The sequence below is a fragment of the Gymnoscopelus microlampas genome (genome assembly GCF_963454915.1).
Source record: "Gymnoscopelus microlampas genome assembly, chromosome: 21".
NCBI lineage: Eukaryota > Metazoa > Chordata > Actinopteri > Myctophiformes > Myctophidae > Gymnoscopelus > Gymnoscopelus microlampas.
Window position 1 is genome coordinate 3,642,840 of NC_139958.1, and position 17,203 is coordinate 3,660,042.

At 41.6% G+C, this 17,203-nt stretch overlaps 2 protein-coding genes across 2 annotated transcripts in view; both read right to left on the reverse strand.

Moving 5' to 3' along the window:
* Positions 1 to 17,203, reverse strand: part of LOC311037340 (scavenger receptor cysteine-rich type 1 protein M130-like) — a gene marked incomplete at both ends in the record, with an annotated part of 85,635 nt that overhangs the window by 10,100 nt on the left and 58,332 nt on the right. The gene's annotated exons all lie outside the window — the stretch shown is intronic.
* Positions 21 to 7,575, reverse strand: LOC311037216 (scavenger receptor cysteine-rich type 1 protein M130-like; the record flags this gene model as incomplete). The annotated part of the gene is made up of 12 exons (XM_084046336.1): positions 21 to 196; positions 644 to 937; positions 1,108 to 1,425; positions 1,807 to 1,954; positions 2,249 to 2,403; positions 2,836 to 3,045; positions 3,625 to 3,843; positions 4,538 to 4,727; positions 4,913 to 5,118; positions 5,681 to 5,932; positions 6,798 to 6,899; positions 7,494 to 7,575. The coding sequence occupies 12 exons, from the start codon at positions 7,573 to 7,575 to the stop codon at positions 21 to 23; spliced, it is 2,352 nt and encodes a 783-aa protein (XP_083902462.1).

Sequence of the window (17,203 nt, forward strand, 5' to 3'; positions counted from 1 at the left end):
GTCTCTCCACATTGCAGCTCTCAGAATTCAACAGGCTCGCCGGTCTCTCCACATTGCAGCTCTCTGCAGATGGTATTTTGGACATTGGTGTCATTCAGGGTTTCTTTACAGACAGGGTATCGTTGGCCTCGATAGAGTATCTCCACATTTCCAGAACAATGATCTCTGGAATCCTTGAAATCAGCCTTGATACTGGCTGCATGGAAACAGTATAAAAACTTCATGTGAAACAGGTTTTTTTCTATGTACAGAGATACATATCCACTAAAACCACTAAAACAATAAACATAATATAATATAATATACAAAATAAAGAATATATATTTTTAATTAAATTGGCCGTAGCCTATATAGTCAAGTACCGCTGAAATGACTATATTATAGACAATGTATTGATGTTCACAAAATCGAATTATTATGAAGAGGTACGATTGAGAATAGTTTACAGTATAACCATAACAATTTTTGCGTCATTGTGATTTAATTATCTCATCTGTTTCATTTTAATAACAGGTTTTTAATGTCTTGTGAAAAGCACTTTGAATTGCCTTGTTGAAATGTGCTATAGCCTACAAATAAACTTGCCTTGCCTATAACAATCTACCAAAATAATTGAGTTCTAATTTTAGTGTAGGTATTTTACCCAAGCAAACAACGAAGGCTGGTTTGTCATCACAGTTGGTCTCTGGGTCTTTTTTCACGATGATGCTCTCAGTCAGGTTGGTGGTGTGATTGGTCGGGTACATTGCCAGGATGGTCACATTCCCCTTGATGTTCTGGTGGATCTCAGAGAAGGCAGGTCCACAGCCCAGGTCTTTACACAGCATTTCAGAATTAGCTTCAGTCCAGGTGTGTGCACACACCCCCCCACAGCCTGCATGGGTGCACACCTGAACTGTCCCCCAACACTGATCTGACAGCGTTGCTGTTATATTACCTGTTGAAATACACGTTAGGATCAAATGAAAATTAGTGAGAAATGAGGATATAATATCATGTTCTGTAGAATACGTGTTGTGAACATGATGGGTGAGAAATAAAGGTACCATGATAAATAGAAAATCAAACTAATCACAACAGGAACATTTAAAAAGGTTAACACATTACCTGAACATTCCACCAAAGCGAGGCTCTGATTGGATGATGTTGTGTTGTCCTTTGGACAGTGGAAGACTGATGTCTCTGTGGAGGAGCAGTTATAGGACTCACTCCAAACATCATTCTCCATTCCAGGTTCTCCAGAAGGAACATGAGGGAACAGGGTGACATTAGTAGCATTCCCACAATGCATCTGTCCACACACCACATCAGCAGTGTGGTTCCACGTCTCATTGGTCCCTGAGAGCCAGTAGTCCTTCCCAGCATGCTCTACTGCCACCTGACCAGAACAGGACGTTCCATTCTTCATGAACACCATCTTGTTGTCTGAAAAAAGGATGAATTATTAGGGAAACCATAACATGTATGTGTGCTTTATTACAGACTGGTTTCACTGCGTTCCTTTCTTTCCAAAACTCTTGAACATGTTGTCTCTACCCCGTTTTCTCTCAGTCTCTCACAGAACAACCTGCTGGATCAAACCAGCTCACTCCACTGAAAGTCAAAACCTCTCCATGCTGCCTAGGCTGCCTCCCACTCTACAGTCCTAATTCCTCTAGAGCTATCAGCAGCATTTGACATAGTGAACCATCTGCTTCTCCTGGACACCCTTTCTGACCATGCCATCACTGTGACAGAACTTATTCTCTTTGCACTCTTATGTGACTTGTTACCATCTGTTGTTCAACAATAAAATCATGCTCTTACTTTCACAGGTGACATGAGCAGTGGAAGTGCATGGGACAGAGTCATTGTACTTGGCCTTGCAGTGCCACAGTGACGTCTCAGTGCCATTACAGTTGACATTGTCCAGTATTCCATGATGTCCAGTTCTGGTGGTGCTGGTGTAAATCACCTGCAAGAACACATTCAATGTATTCTGAATAAAATACATTTCCTTTGCCACACAAAATATTTCTGAGTGAAATTATCTGTATGAGTGATACAATGTGTGTGTGTGTGTGTGTGTGTGTGTGTGTGTGTGTGTGTGTGTGTGTGTGTGTGTGTGTGTGTGTGTGTGTGTGTGTGTGTGTGTGTGTGTGTGTGTGTGTGTGTGTGTGTGTGTGTGTGTGTGTGTGTGTGTGTGTGTGTGTGTGTGTGTGTGTGTGTGTGTGTGTGTGTGTGCGTGCGCGCGCGTGCGCGAGCTCACCTGGCCACAGCCCAACTCTCTGCAAACCACTTCTCCATCATGTCTGTCCCAGTCTGAACCACACACAGGCTGCAGACCCATAGAACTATTGATATAAACTGCACCATAACAATCACTGGGACTGTGGTCGTCCAGGAGAGTTATGTTGATCTTTTCTGTTAAAACATTAAGAGAAGGCAGATTCTGTCAATTTGATTATACGGTATATGAAAAACTAAAATGCATTAAATAAATTAAATGCATTTAATTTAAAAATCTAATGATTAAATTAAGACATAAATAAACATGCTCTGTTTAATCTGTTTCATATCATCTTTGAAGACACAGAAATAATGACCAAAAGAGATTTAGGCTTTATACTGTAGTGAAGTGTAGCTGCTTAAATTTGCACTATTACAGTATGTATAGTGCAAATTATAAGACTACTATACAATTTAACTTATGGATTTTATATAATGTTTTCCTACTGTGTGAGTAAAGCAAGATGAATATCATGGTGAAACTTAAAGCCTAACACAAGAGTTGACTCCTTTTTCTTGTTGCTGTGCTGAAACTACATGTATGAGATGTATGGATAATAATATTACCTGAGCAGTTCAGTGTGGATGGAACTGATTGGCTCCTGTCACAGGTAAAGTTGTGTGTGACATTGACTCCACATCTCAGTTGTTTACACATCATATCAGCTGTTATTGTGGTGTTTTCATTACAGGTAATATTCCACATGTCACCGTCCTCCACCACCAAGGTTCCAGAACAGACATTGTCCCCGTCTTGTAGCCGTAACATGGGGTGATCTGTTAACAGACATGAAAATGTACCAACACTTTATATTTATATATACCAACACTGTACCAACACCAACATACATCTGTATGTGAACACTTTGGCATTGAACATTTGAACATTCATTGAACAGCAAGCAAATACATTGTATTTTGTGAGCATGTATAATGTATGTCTGTGTGTGTGTGTGTGTGTGTGTGTGTGTGTGTCTGTGTGTGTGTGTGTGTGTGTGTGTGTGTGTGTGTGTGTGTGTGTGTGTGTGTGTGTGTGTGTGTGTGTGTGTGTGTGTGTGTGTGTGTGTGTGTGTGTGTGTGTGTGTGTGTGTGTGCGCGCACTCTCACACGCGCGCGTGCATATATGCGTGTGTGCGTCTGCATACATACTGTATGTATGACACTTATGCATGTAACTTGTTCTGATGAAGGCTATATGCTGAAACGCATCAGAATAAAGAAAATGGAACTGAGTTCAGTCTTTCAAACAGAGTGCTGCTTCTTTCCACATATTAATGCATGTCTGTATGTGTGGTTTGTAACTGACAGCTGTTGGAGATAAGAACATGTAAACCACAGTGAGGTAAACAAACGTACCTGAACATGTGATGAAAGCAGGTTTATAGCATGTAGCAGGCAGAGGGTCTTTAGGATCACACTGCCACAGATGGTCTTCATTTCCGGTGCCTGTACAATGAATTCTCTTCTTGCCTTTGAAGGTGAATCCCTCTGGTGAGGTCATTTTGGTCGGGTCAGGTACATCTTTTGAGATTCCACATTTGAGGTTGTTGCACACAAGGTCAGCTTGTTCCTTTCCTTTAAGTCAGAGAAAACCAACAACGTTACAGATAAGATATTTGATTTGGAATGATATGAGAAATACTACCGCTGCTGCTACTACTTATAATAGTAATAGAGCCCAGACTGGACAAATCCACAAAAGAAAGTGGGAAAGGTTCTAATACAGTCCAAAGGTCCATAAATGATCACACAGGAATGTATGATGACAAATGAGAACATTCAAGGTAGTATAACTCTTACCCCAGTGGTCAGAACAAACATAGTATTTTGAATTTCCCTCATTTGATGTTGTGTTGAATTGGACAGCTCCGGCACATTTAAAACCATCCAAACTTATTTCAACCTTATCTACAAGTTGAGAAAGAAAGAAAGAAAGAAAGAAAGAAAGAAAGAAAGAAAGAAAGACAAATCTAATTTTAAAAACAGTGACTTGGAAATTAGAGTTATGTGATGTCCATAACTCACCACAGCTTTGTTCCACACAAAGCTGTGTGTGTGTGTGTGTGTGTGTGTGTGTGTGTGTGTGTGTGTGTGTGTGTGTGTGTGTGTGTGTGTGTGTGTGTGTGTGTGTGTGTGTGTGTGTGTGTGTGTGTGTGTGTGTGTGTGTGTGTGTGTGTGTGTGTCCGTGCGTGTGTGTGTGTCCGTGCGTGTGCATGCAACAAAACAGTCAACAACAAAGTGATGATATCAATACTGAGGTGTGTCTTACCTGAACATGTGATCCATTTAACTTCCTGGTTGGAGACGTTGACCCCCCAATCACTGAAGTTCTGGTTGGAGACGTTGACCCCCCAATCACTGAAGTTCTGGTTGGAGACGTTGACCCCCCAATCACTGAAGTTCTGGCAGTTCCACAGCTGATCCTCTGTCCCGTTACAGTTCACACCATTGATCCATACCTTATCAGGATATTGTGTATAATTATATAGGTGCACTTCACATTATTGATCCATACCTTATTTAGTATTATGTAGTTGTTTCATTATATATATACAGTTCACATTATTGATCCATACCTTATTAAGTATTATGTAGTTATATTGTGTTTCACTATATAGGTACAGTTTACATTATCGATTCATACCTTATTAGGTATATTGGTTATATTGTGTTTCATTATGTATGAAGATCCATTCACAGCCTGTCCACAGCCAATACTCCTACACACCACATCTTCATTGTTCTGGTTCCAGTTATCATGACCAACGAGGCCCCATTCATAGTCATGATAGATTTCAATGTAACCCTCACATGGGTTGGAGCCACCTTTAAGGATCAGCCTGGTCACACCTGCATGGTTACATGTCATGTTAAATGTATTTACACTTGGTATACTGTAGCTACATAACACAATAGTCTACAAGGTGGGGCCCAGGGACCCCCAGGGGCCTTTGAGGAGATTACTTTGAGGGGCCTTTGACAACCCACCTGAAAATGTATTTTCTGTTTACTAAAGAGCTGGAGAGACATTGAGACCCCTGTTACTGAAAAAACAGCCTATAGCAATGACTATTAGAATAAAGAGCTTTAACCTTTTAACAAAATTACTTTTTGTTTAAACCAAAACACATTACATACACTACCTTTAAACCTATATTAATTCTAAATCAAGTTATGTTGTTCCTGGAATTCTACCACTTGTCTTGAATTAAGGTCTGCTAGAACAGTGCCTTCTTTTAAAAGCAGACTAAACCATATCTTTTTTTTTACAAGCTTGTTGGTGTAGGTTTAAAGTGTGTGATCAAAGGGAAAATGAAAGAAAGAAAGAAAGAAAGAAAGAAAGAAAGAACACTTTGCAGCTGTCCCAGGTTATGTAAAATATTGACCCACTAGACCATTAGTTTCATCTCACCTCTCACACTCATCCAGCTCTCTGGTGACTCTCTACGGCCAGAGATGTTACACTTGTAGAATCCTTCATCAGACTTGTAAACACTGTGGATGGTCATCTGTCCTGTAGACTCAGTCCTGATGAGGGATCCATCTTTATAGAAATCAGCTGGGAGGTTAGAAGATGGTTTCCGTGTTGTCCTGTCTTTGTACAAGCAGCGGAGTGTGACATCACTTCCCTGGACAGGAAGTACAGGACTCTCCAGGATCACATCTCCATCTAGAACCAACAGCAGTGAGTTATGAACATGTGATTGTTGGAGGCTCCACAATAGATGACACATACAGTTGTCATGTTATACCCTAAACTGAGGGAAATAAAGCATGAGGGAGCATTGGACTGACCCCACAAAGACAATTCCAGTCTTTGTAATAAGGTATTGGATTTGTACACACACACACACACACACACACACACACACACACACACACACACACACACACACACACACACTCTCACACACACACACACACACACACACACACACACACACACACACACACACACACACACACACACACACACACACACACACGTAGGGGTGAGCCGTCTAGAAGTGTGTCTGCTACTCTCACAAACCACTGGACCAATCAGAGCTAAATGTCTTGTGTACGTTGCCAGTAGAATAAGGAAGTAAATCTATAATTCAATATATTGTTGTTTTGTTGTCAGAATATTTTTCACATTTAGTAAATTCATATTCTCAGATCCACTGTCCTGTCATCCCTCCAGAATTACATCATCATGACATCAGGGATGTTTGTTTGGAAACAAAGAATCAGGATATATAACAGTAATACTCAAAGATCTATAAGTTGGAAATAGGACTTTTATGTTAAGTGTTAAGTTATTATTCAAACTTAAAATTGTCTTTATCAAGAGAACAGATGTAACCTCTTGACCTACAAGGTTAACACAACAACACTATACTGATAGACATACTGTAGTCAACATGTGACATCATATCTATTGAATGGAAACACATCAATATCTGTGTTAACATTCAGTGATAGTATGTGAAATATGTCTGTCTACACATTAATATATTGATTATATACAGTAATTATATTGATTGTACCAGAGATGGTAATGTTGATGGACTGGCTGAGTTGTCCTGACTGGGACTCACACCAGTAAACACCACTTTCCTCAGGATACAGCTCCTTCTTACAGGTCTCTCCTACGCAGAATCACAATGAAAAGAAAGAGGCATTCACTTGAAATCAATCAATCAGTCTGATGACAGTCCGTCTGTCCGTCCGTCTATCCATCTATACATACATACCGTAGTTATCTCCCCAGTTACTGCCACAGGTTCCACTCATCCAACTGGTCTTTCTTCTCACAGACCATCCTGGCACAGACGTCCATTCTTTCACACAGCTCAGTGAGATGTCCTCACCTCTAAAGAACTGAGATCTGTCAGGACTGACTCTCAGTGACACTGTATGGAGAGAGAGAGAGAGAGAGAGAGAGAGAGAGAGAGAGAGAGAGAGAGAGAGAGAGAGAGAGAGAGAGAGAGAGAGAGAGAGAGAGAGAGAGAGAGAGAGAGAGAGAGAGAGAGAGAGAGAGAGAGAGAGAGAGAGAGAGAGAGAGAGAGAGAGAGAGAGAAATAACATCATGGACATTAGATCAGGGGTCTTCAACAGGGGATCCAGGACCCATAGGGGGTCCTAAGAGCTACTACAGGGGGGGGGGGGGGGGGGATACAACAGTTCATTAAAAAAAAGCTGTGTGATAGAAGTGAGTTTTTAGAGATTTGAAAAGAGGACACTGAGTTTGTCTGCCTGAGATCCCCAGGCAGGGTGTTCCACAGCCGAGGGGCCCTTGAGCACGGCAAAAGCCTGGTCGCCCATATTAGTCCAGGGGCCAAGCCATATTTTGGTACCACCTAAGGTGACTGTAAAGTTTTTGTATTTTTGTCTTCCTACATGTCTCTAGTTTATATTTTGGTATGATAACCCTTCCAATCTTGTAGCTTAATGGCAGTTATCACTACCGGCTAATGTATCCGGTAGGAGACACAAAGTAGAATCTTTTTGTCTCCTACCGGAAATACACCCGGGCATCAAATTATTGCGACAAAAAACAAAATATATCCATGTATTCAAGGCTTCATGGGGTGTGCAATTGATAGAAAATAAATATTTTTTTGGGTGAACTCCTTTAAGTTTCCCAGTCACATCTGCCTCTCTACCCATTCAGCTATGACCACCCTAGACCAAAGGAGGGTCAACTTTTACAAGCTTATGGAAAGCAGTCTTTTTGCAAACACCAAAAATCTGAGAAGTTATCAATTGCACACCCCATGAAGCCTTGAATACATGGATATATTTTGTTTTTTGTCGCAATAATTTGATGCCCGGGTGTATTTCCGGTAGGAGACACAAAGATTCTACTTTGTGTCTCCTACCGGATACATTAGCCGGTAGGTAGTGATAACTGCCATTAAGCTACAAGATTGGAAGGGTTATCATACCAAAATATAAACTAGAGACATGTAGGAAGACAAAAATACAAAAACTTTACGGTCACCTTAGGTGGTACCAATTTGTGAAAATATCAGTGTTGGCCCCTGGACTATATAGGGTTTATTCAGTTCTATGTGTCCGCTTCTGAGACGCACCATATCAGCCTGATTTCAGCTTGAGGCGCGATGGAATATCCCTTTAACCTTGTAGATCGGCTATTTGCACTATTTTAAAAATGTTTTTCAAAATAGTAAAAAATTATTTAGGCATAAGGGGTTAAGGCGGCGGGCAAGATAGAGCCCCCACCCGTTACCACCAGTGGTGGAAAAAGTACATGCATCTTTTTTTTAAGTAAAAGTATCGATAGTGCAATTTTGAAATACTCTGTTACAAGTACAAGTGTGGTCTTCAAAATTACCAAAAGTAAAAGTACTCGTTGTGCAGAATGTCCCATTTCACAAGTTCAAAATGTATAAAAAAATAATTTGAAAATAGCCGATCTACAAGCTCACAATCCGTAGCGATGCGACGCATTGTGAGATTGTAGATCTGCTATATTAAAATGGCTGAAATGTATAGGGCTGAATTGGTTAATGTATGTTTTGTAATAATAAATAAAATCTGCAAACTAACTAGTAACTAATGTTTTGAAATAATTGCAATGGAGTAAAAGTCTCCTCTGAGATGTAGTGGAGTAGAAGTAAAAGTACAGAAAATTGGAAATGTATTGAAGTACAGTACTTGAGTAAATGTATTTAGTTACTTTACACCACTGGTTACCATAAATGGCCACCAGGTCGTACTTGGAAACGATGCAAGTCAGTAACAAAGTTGGGAATTCATTCCCCAGGAAAATGGAAACATTATTATAGAAATATTAATGAAACGCTCTCACACTGTAGTGTAGTAGGGCTGCTATGATAGTGCTTTATTGCACCCAAACAATTCTATGAGGTTTGGAGCTACACGCTCTTCATCAGACTCATGGATGGGAATGCATTCTCCATTTACCAGAGGTGACCAGTGTCACCAAGACCTGATTTAGGCAAAAATATAATTTTCCTCAAAAAATGACATAGGCCATTATTTCAGGAAGGTGACATGATACTTGTTGTTAAAGTACCCTTTGCAGCTGTTCTTACACCCACAGTGTGGTACAGTACCTCTACATTATGACCAAACTATTACAATATGGACATACAAGGATCCATGATGTCATCAGAAAATATTGACAATACGTCAGCACGCGCACACACACACACAGTCTGAATGTATAGATAGATCACAGAATCCCCATTCTAGATTGGGTTGCCAACATTGCCAGCCAGCAATACGGGACAGGTCGCACACACATGCCACACAATGATGCCGTGGCCACCTGAGGAAATCGCACGCACGCACACACACACGCACGCACGCACGCACGCACGCACGCACGCACGCACGCACGCACGCACGCGCGCGCGTGCGTTGTGCCTACCCTGTCAACTGAATGGCACCCCCAGGGTCCTATAGCACTCTTCTCATACAGCACACAAACACACAGGCAGACAGACAGCTGCACTGCCTGAAGCATGCACAGAAAGCTAAATATTGTCCCTTGTCCCTTTACCCGGGACAAATGGCGGGCCGTACGGGATGCCCCTCTTTTGGTCAAAATACGGGGCATCCCGGCAAATACGGGACTGTTGGCAACCCTGATTCTAGACTAGATTGTAATCTAGAATCCTTGTTATAATCATGTTTCACTCATCAGTTACAGTATCTGTGGTGAGGGTCACAGTAATAGTTGATGTAACTCTCACTACAGATTGAATCTATTATTGCATCATGAGAATACTCCGTACAGCCCCCCCCCCCCACCATCCATCAGATGCAATGCATTGTGGGATGTGTGGTCTGAGAGGTGACAGAAACTTTACAAGGCTGTTTTCACAAAACTACAGTTTGATTCTATAAGCTGTGTTTATAAAACTGGAGGCTCAAACTGTACAACCAATGTTTCATTTCATAGCTATGATTCTCTACTTACTATGAAGTAAAACCTTTTTATTTCATTTTTTAAACCAAATATTTTAAAAGACTTAGCCTTTGTCAGATTGGGCCATATGATCCACAGATGATGCATACATTTTGTTTTCATGCCCAATTATTTCAAAATTCAACAACAGATGATTGTATGATTGTAACACAGTATTGTTCAAAAACGGAACATTTTAAAAGTTTAAATAAAAACTTGTCACTTGCCTTCTGAGGTCACGGGGCTGGTGGCTGCTATGCAGAGCAGCAGAAGCTGCAGAAACCACATTGTAACTGTAGCTCCTGACTAGACTGACACACACACAGAGTCATCACAGTGGTTTATAACAGAGACATATAAAGGTAGACGCCTCCTCAGACTCTGAGGCGTGCGTATCTGCGCCTGTATATACGCACCTATATATATATATATACTGTATATACCCCTATATACGCTGTATATAGGGGATGGCTAGTTCATAAGAGGAAGCCTCGCAGCAACTAATTAGTTAGTTGGAACTTGACAAACTCCACACTCGGATTTGTGAAATAAATGTGATTTTACTGCCGTCTAAACAGGGCCTCAGAGACATGGTCAGTTTGTGTGCAGCTTGGGATGAGACTGGTTCAGAACGAAGATGTGTCATCAACAGCCATCATTTTATGTTATTGTCATTAGTTGTCTTAATTTTATAACCACATCGCCAAACTATATATTACAGAGTGGCAACACGGCAAAAGTTGTACAAAATAGTTATCTCCCAGGGATGTTTATTATTTTAGTTTATTTATTCATTCATTTATTTACTTACTAACCATTATATTATAATGCTCTGCGGCTTCGATGTTATAATTGCTTTCAAATGTCTTGGAGTGATATGTTAGGTTTCATTGCCATTAACAACACATTGGCTGCCAAAAACGCAGATCTGCGTTCTATTGAATCCATCACTTGGCTGCCAAAGACGCAGATCTGCATTTTATTTTTTTAAATTTGACCCAAAGACCAAGGAGGTATGATTTTTCGAAGATTTAGACTCCCATCCACTTCCTTGTTAACTTAAAACTTAAAAATTCTGTATCTCGGCTCCTGAGTACTTTTGTATTTTCATTGAAAAAAAACTGGCAGTCTACTGCAAAAAATCTGAAATAATTCTGTCAGGAAATGAGTTAAAATATGGAACACATACTGTCAGTGTCTCAAACCAATTTAATTAGTATTTGCTGTTTTTGTAAAAAAAAAAAGTAAGAAAAAAAAAACCTCAATGATGATGAATTATTTCAGTCTTTCAAAGTTGATAGCAAATAGAAGTTGTTTGGTCCAAAAATCTAATAATAAATATTTAATTAATTGTTGATTTATGAATTTCTTTGTATTTAGAGTAGCCATAATTTTTTGTCGTTATGCCAATTGATTCCTCCCCACACACATTACTGTGTTGTCACTGCTGTTCTATCCTACCGACTCAGTGAGGAGCCCCCACCAGGAGGACGTAGTAGAGCCTTCTCCTCCCGCCCAACACTCCCTGTTGACAGGCTCCGCCCCCAGCCCGTAGGAGTACATACAATGACAAATATCACCCTCCCTGCCCAGCTTCCCTCCCCCGAACGCGGGCCAATTATGTTCAAAGCCGGATGCACCACGGTGGATTCGAACCCACAACCTCCCTGGTGGTGGGCAGAGACTTTACCACTGTGCCACCCGAGCGTGGTCATTGTCGTTGGTTCACTAACTAAAACTCAGCTATGGCCGCTCCATGCCACATGAGCACATCTATGATGCTCTTCCTTGACATAAACCATGTTTACATTGCATGCCTAAATAGTAAATTGTAAACCCATAAGCAGTCAGAGTAAAGATGGTGCCATACCATATGCCATGCCATACCATACAATACAATACCATACCATACCATACCATGTCATACCATACCATACCATATGCCATGCCACATAATAATACTAATATAGACGGTAGACCTACTTGCTCCCAAGGGGGAAATTCCGTTTTCAGCTCAACCCAGCTGATAGCTGCCCTCAAGGGGCGCGGAGCAATTAGGGGTTAAGAGTCTTGCTCAGGGACACACATCGACACATTGCTGGCCTGGCATCGAACCTGGGACAACAAGGGAATCTCATTCACTAACCACCACTCAGCTATGGCCGCTCCATGCCATGCCATGCCACATGACACATGCCATGCCTCAGGGTGAACAGCACATAGGTGATGCTCTTCCTTGGCATAAACCATGTTTACCTTGCTTACTGTAACGGTGCGTTTTAACAGCGGGCGATTCAGGATAGTATTTTCCGGAAGTGCATTATATATCTATGAGAGCCGGCAACTACTGGCGATAGGGCGAAGTGGGCGGGGGGGCGATGAAAAGATGGATTTTCTTTATCTTTTGGGCGATGTCGCCCGGCGATCGCCCGAGCCGCCCGCTGTTAAAACGTACTGTTAGTCGCTCTGGATTAAGAGCATCTGCTAAATGCCTAAATAGTAAATTGTAAACCCATAAGCAGTCAGAGTAAAGATGGTGTGTTTACACTGAAGGCATTTAGATCAGCTAACGGAGAAAATGGAAACAGTGCAGAGACAAAAAGACAGAAAGGTCTCTGTGGTCCCCAGGTCTCTGTGGTCCCCAGGGCAGCACACAGTCATCATACGTATTATGGTTTATAAATGTGATGATGGATGCCAGGACTTTGGAGCATACAGTTGATTATGTATATTAGTTATAGACATAATTATTCTTGCTAATAGGTCAATACGTTTGATTGAAGCTGACATTATGTACAACTTATGTGCTGCCCTATAATCAATGATTAATGTGCTTTGAGTTATAAAGATAATAACTACAGATGTGCCACTTCAAAACTTCACACGTTACTGTTCTTTCCCTGAAAGTCCCCTGAAAATGTATTTTTTCCCTCCCTTTTCTGCCCTTAAAATGCACTGTTTTGCCCCTGAAAAGAAGTTGTCACTACACACCCCCGTTTTTCCCTTCAACAGACATCCATATACATGAGAACAAAAGAATGTGTGTTTAAGAAGGTGTCAGACTCATTATGAGGCGAAAGGTGATTTGACCAGTTGCTCAAATTAATTAGCATCATAAAAGCAGTGATCATCAAAATAATTCAGCATTTTAAATGCCCTTCTTTGTCCCTCTTATTGCCCTGGGAATCCCCTGAAAATGTACTGTCTTGGCGATGGCAGGACATGTGAAGTTTTGAAGTGGCACATCTGTACACTCACATTCACAGCTTGGTTCTTTAAACTTACATGAAATAGAGTAAATTAAAGTGAGTCAAACCATGTGAGAGTACCTCAGTCTATTTTAGGAGTGTTTATGTGAAGCTGTGTGTTGGTGCAGGTGGATGTGGTCTGTGGTTGCAGAAAGTAGCTTACACCAGTGCTTCTCAAACTGTCAAGGACCCCTACATTAATTTGGCCACGGACCCCCATCTGCAAATATGTTGTGCCAAGGAGGGACCCCCATATCAGATTTGTGTCAAAAATGTCAAAAAACATTATCCAAAATAATTCATGATTTTCTTTCAACAGCCAATATAGGGTTAAACTGATTTTGATATATGAACACATTTTTGCTGAGGAAACCCACTCAAGGACCCCTGGGGGTCCCCGGACCCCACTATGAGAACCCCTGCATTAGACCACAGACCACCATAACTCTGAGAGTGTACAAATGGAACCAAATGGACCCATAAGGGTCCATTTGGTTCCATTTTGTACACTCTCAGAGTTACAGACCCATAAGGGTCCATTTGGTTCCTAACTATCAAATCAGAATCAGAACCACCAGCTTACACCTCTCTGGGTTTTTAGACTAGTATTAGTGTTCGTCTAAAAAGTGTTTACCTGAAAACTCTTAAACCACAGGATGTTTAGACAGTCATCTCTGCCGCGTACATGTTTTTTTTACCTCCTTCCCCTCTCTCTTCTTCAGTTAAGCAGAAAATGGTTCCCAGAAAGAGAAGGGTTTATCTTGTGATCTTCACACCTTGAGAAGTGTGTTGGTTTATCTTCATCTTCATCATGGTGTTTTGCTGCAGGGTTACATTTCAACATGTGGTTTAATGTGATCAATACTCACTGGGTGTAGACGTTTCCCAGCCCTGAGTTCTGCCAGCACGCTCAACCGGGCTGACAAGGCTGAATTTTCAGAGTCTGAAACACATAAATGAGGCTTTAACTACTTTCATGTTGCATACACCAAATAAATCATTAAGCCTGCCTTATGGGCCTCAGGGCTCCTACCATATGGGCCTCAGGGCTCCTGCCCTATGCGCCTCAGGGCTCCTGCCCTATGCGCCTCAGGGCTCCTGCCCTATGCGCCTCAGGGCTCCTGCCCTATGCGCCTCAGGGCTCCTGCCCTATGCGCCTCAGGGCTCCTGCCCTATGCGCCTCAGGGCTCCTGCCCTATGCGCCTCAGGGCTCCTGCCCTATGGGCCTCAGGGCGCCTGCCGGTGACTTCTCATAAGTCCGACATCCCACTACTCCGACTACGTGGCTTCCGCGTGCGGTTAGGGTCAGGAATAGGGTTAGTAATGTCGGAACAATGACATGTAACCCTCCTGCCCTATGGGTCTCAGGGCTCGGCAAGGCTTACTTACTAGTACTACTGAGGAGAACTGATGTTGGGACAAACAGAGATTTGTTTAATTATTGGAGGATACTCACAAGCAGTGAGTACCACCGTGTCCTAATTGGACTTTAACTTTGTTGGTGCAGCAGGAAAAGGGGGGCAGCTTGTCACCTATAGATCAAAAATACTTTTAAGCATATCAGTCCCCAAATTAATGGACAGTCATATCATTGTATTGTATAGGAAGAATTATACATTAAATGTCATCATACTTAACAGTGACCCATCATATTGTCAGCAGTGACCGTATATTTTGGAAGATGATTTATCCTTTTCTCTGACGCCATGCTTTAAAGTAACAGTACATTTTAACAGCGGGCGACTCTCGGGCGATCGCCGGGCGACATCGTCCAAAAGATAAAGAAAATTCATCTTTCATCGCCCCCCGCCCACTTCGCCCTATCGCCAGTAGTTGCCGGCTCTCATAGACATATAATGCACTTCCGGAAAATACTATCCTGATCGCCTGCTGTTAAAACGCACCGCAAGACATCTGTAAACACAGACATCTACTGTTGGTACATTTAGTTTGACAGTTTATATGACAGGGACAATGTGCATTTAAAACTTGAAATAATTGGACTTCACTCTAAATTGCTGATAGTGTAATTATGTATCAAATTCAGGTCTATTTCATGGAATATTCCTACCTGTAGGCCTAGCTGATACTGCAGTTATCCTGTAAGAAGTCCAAGGTAGACTTACTGGTGTGTGATGGTAATTTCTCTACTTTTTACAATGTCCTTCCTTTTCCTCATTGTCATTAATGCACAGGTCATCTTACACAGACCCAGTACATCAGAGTCTTTATTTACAGTTTAGTTTGTTGTTGTTTGTTGACATAGTTGTACAAATAGATGAACATACCAGGTTATGTTGTAGCATGTTGCTCTGTGCTGGTCAGGTGACACAACTGTGTGACCTCACTGTCACTCTACTGTCACCTGTGTCCCTACATATACAACCCCCTGTGCAGCCAATGACTGCCACCAAGTGTTCAAAAATAATAATGCAAGTTATATCTAGCTCAAATAATATGACATGCCAACAAAACACATGAATGGCTCATCATGCTACAATCTGTATCAATGCACCTCATAGTATAACAATACAAGAAGGAGCACACAGACCATTATCATATCACAAAGTCAGTGCTGTATAGTTATAGTTGGTTAATAGTTGGAGTTCTGGCCCAAAGCAACGATGAAGAAGAGGATAGAGAACACCGTCCACGAGGGAGAGAAGATTTGGACAAAGGTAAAAAGTGTCTGGACTGCCATGGTTACAAACATAACAAGCTTTCTTCCAAACCTTTAAAAAAAAAGGAGATAAAATTAGCTAACATGTGTTTTGTTTGTCTTTCCTTTACAATTTATAATTTACATGTTAGCAGTGGTGGAAAAAGTACTCAAATGATTTACTTGTTTCATGGTCCTGTTGGACCCCCCCCCCGGTGATAACTAAGGGGAGGGGGATACTGTTGAGCAATTGCTGGTACCTAAAGCCTATGTCTCCTGAGTGTTAGACCATACTCACCAGCTAGGGGGCGCACCTGGGGGTCCAGAAGACCTACGAGTGCATTTTGGCCCGCTTCTATTGGCCCGGGGTTAAACGGGCCATAGAGGACTTTTGCAAGGGCTGCCCGGAATGTCAGAAAATTATATTTACTGTATTTGGCCACGGACCCCCATCTCAAAATATTTTTGAGACCCCCTGGTCTACGGAATTAGACCTACAAATCATGGAGATGGGGTGTCGATGGAACTAGACCTACAAATCATGGGGATTGGGTGTCGCTAGAATTAGATCTACAAATCATGGACATGGGACTGTCTATGGAATTAAACCTGCATATCATGGGGATGCGACTGGCTATGTAATTAGACCTACACGTCATGGGGATGGGTTTGGCGATGGAATTAGACCTACAAATCATGGCGATTGGACTGGCGATGGAATTAGACATTCAAATCATGGGGAAGGGATTAGACATACAAATCATGGGGATAGGATTAGACATACAAATAATGGGGATGGCACTGGCGATGGAATTAGATATACAAATCATGGGGATTCGACTGGCTATGGAATTAGACCTACAAATCATGGGGATGGGACTGTCGATGGAATTAGATCTAAACATGATGTAGATGGGACTGACTATGACATTTGATCTAAAATGTGTGTGTGGGGGGGGGGGGTGTATCAGTGGTCTAAGAGCAGAGCAGTGGCTTTTTACTTATCTCATCATCAGGTGGTTTCTCAGTAAATTCACACCTTTCTTCTGACTGGAAACAAACATGTGTCACTTCATGTGCTTCTGA